Below are 2,195 nucleotides of genomic sequence, written 5' to 3'. Positions count from 1 at the left end.
CACAGAGATTTATTTCTCACATAAAAAAAAGCTATATACACCACGAGTCATTAAATTAGTAAAATTATTGGTAAAACTGTAGTTCACTTCTAACACGACATATTGGCAATACATAAATATACACGTATACACATGCAATGACTGCATATTCTTTGTCATCACTGTGATTTTCTCACTCTTGCTCTCTCTGGCAAGCTTATTTGAATTAGAGTGAGCCTTTGTAGTACAAAAAAATCCCCCTGACTCATAGAAATTTTCAGTTTACATTGATTTGTTGGGATTCACTCACTTCCTTAGCATTCAACATTACCACAGATTCAATAACATCATACATGTACATACAGGTCATATACTCGTGCATACATACATGCTAATGTACATGTACATGCAACTACTATAGATTATGTTATATGTACATGCAGGGATACGTTCTTAGTAAATGTTAGTTGTAAATTATTAGATCTTACCTCCGACAATGAGTTCTGTTCTTGTACTAACCTCAGTTGTACCATCATTGACATGGCAAGCAACTGGATAGACTCTACTTTCATTGCTGTTTGTTAAATTCCATGAGAAAGTACAATGTATCTCGTAGCTGGTAGAATAGTTACACATTATCGTGACATTCGTGCCATGTAATCTCTTATTACATGAATGAATGGTTGGGTTGTCAGTGGTTACATCACAGTCAGCAGGGCTGATAGGCTCATTGCCAAACAGGTCAGGTGCTTCAAAATTAATGCTAGCATGGCTTTGTACTGAAGCAGAACAAGAAAACTCAACTTTATTCATGCCATTCTCAACTAAAACTGGCTTTAAGTTTTTGATAAATTTAGTTTCAGCTATAAAAGAAGAGAATCATGATAATAATAAATTGTTAAGGTAACTAATGAGACTTACTGTGTTCATTATTTGAAGGACTTAATGTGTAGGATGCTACGGTGACAATCGTTAAAGACTCATCCAAATCTGATTCAATTTGACATTCATAGGTGGTGAAAGTTGGATAGTAATCAAAACTTAAACTGAAATTATTGGGGTCTATGTTGAAGTTATTATTACAAGAGCTGTTAGATCTAATACATTTTTGATGGCCATTTAGCAACCATGCAACTTTATAGCCACTGTGATAGTTTCCAGGTACATAGCCAGTACAGTCAAGAACCTGATGTTGTCCCCAAACAAAGGTTTTAGGTTCTAAAGTTTTATTTTGTACAAATTGACCTAAAATGATAATGAAATTTTAAAACTGTATAAAACTGTTTGTGACTTACGGAGGACTGTTATGTTGCCAAAATCACCATTAGCACCATCAAAGCCACAGTTATATACACCTTCAGTAATATTGGTGATTATCAGGTTATACCTGTATTGAGCCAATTGTATGCCATTATGATATATATAGATGGAGCAACCAGTGAGGGTAACACTATTACCAATTCTGCTAACACTGAATTGACTGAAAGCTTCAGCTAAAATAGGGACAAGCACCATTAGCAGGAGCCGTGACACTAGCAGTGACCACATCTTCATAGACACTAAACACTGAGTGAAGAAGTATTCCTGAGACTTATAACTAAGAGAACACAAAGTTTTATTAGAAGAGAAACAGAGAAAGGGACAGTGAACGAAGAGAAGCCAGTTTTGGCAACATGCTAAAGAAGAATACAACTTGAGCTGACCACAGACATAGTAGAGTAAGCCACTGATTGTTGCGCATCATCTAGATTCAAACATTATTTTAACTGTTCATGATGCATAGAAATGACAAGTAAAGGAGGCAATGCAGCCTCTATCTCAACTATGGTTGGTAGAGGACAATCCTGAGCAACTGATAGTGACAGAACACATAAAACAAAGACTAGCACTGCTTCTCTCATCATTGCTATCAAACTAATTTCCTAATGACTAAAAGAATTTATGACATCATCAACTGCTAAGTAATCATCAGAACTAATGATAGTATATTCTGTTTTTTTTTTTTATGTACACCTACTGGCAAACGAATTACAACAATTGTAATCAATAAATTCAAGTGCAAAGTGCAATTATTGAGTTAAAGAATTTTCACATTAAGGATAATAGATTTGAATGATAATAATAATAATAATAATAATAATAATAATAATAATAATAATGATAATGATAATAATGATAATAATAAATAAGAAAGAAGGAAGTAAGGAGTTTCAAAG

The 2,195-nt window shown here is 33.8% G+C and overlaps 1 protein-coding gene across 1 annotated transcript in view; it reads right to left on the bottom strand.

Moving 5' to 3' along the window:
• LOC100634997 (tyrosine-protein kinase receptor UFO-like) overlaps nt 1–826 on the bottom strand; it is a 5,567-nt gene extending 4,741 nt beyond the window's left edge. The window contains exon 1 of the mRNA XM_020004888.1: nt 468–826. Within this exon, the coding sequence (XP_019860447.1) occupies nt 468–792 (325 nt within the window). The 5' untranslated portion in view covers nt 793–826. The remainder of the gene's footprint in view (nt 1–467) is intronic.
• Between the last annotated feature and the right edge of the window lie 1,369 nt (nt 827–2,195).

The sequence above is a fragment of the Amphimedon queenslandica genome, unplaced genomic scaffold (genome assembly GCF_000090795.2).
Source record: "Amphimedon queenslandica unplaced genomic scaffold, v1.1 AMPQUscaffold_11871, whole genome shotgun sequence".
NCBI classification, from domain to species: Eukaryota; Metazoa; Porifera; class Demospongiae; order Haplosclerida; family Niphatidae; genus Amphimedon; species Amphimedon queenslandica.
The sequence above is the reverse complement of the archived record's forward strand: the minus strand, read 5'-3'. Positions and strand labels throughout refer to the sequence as shown.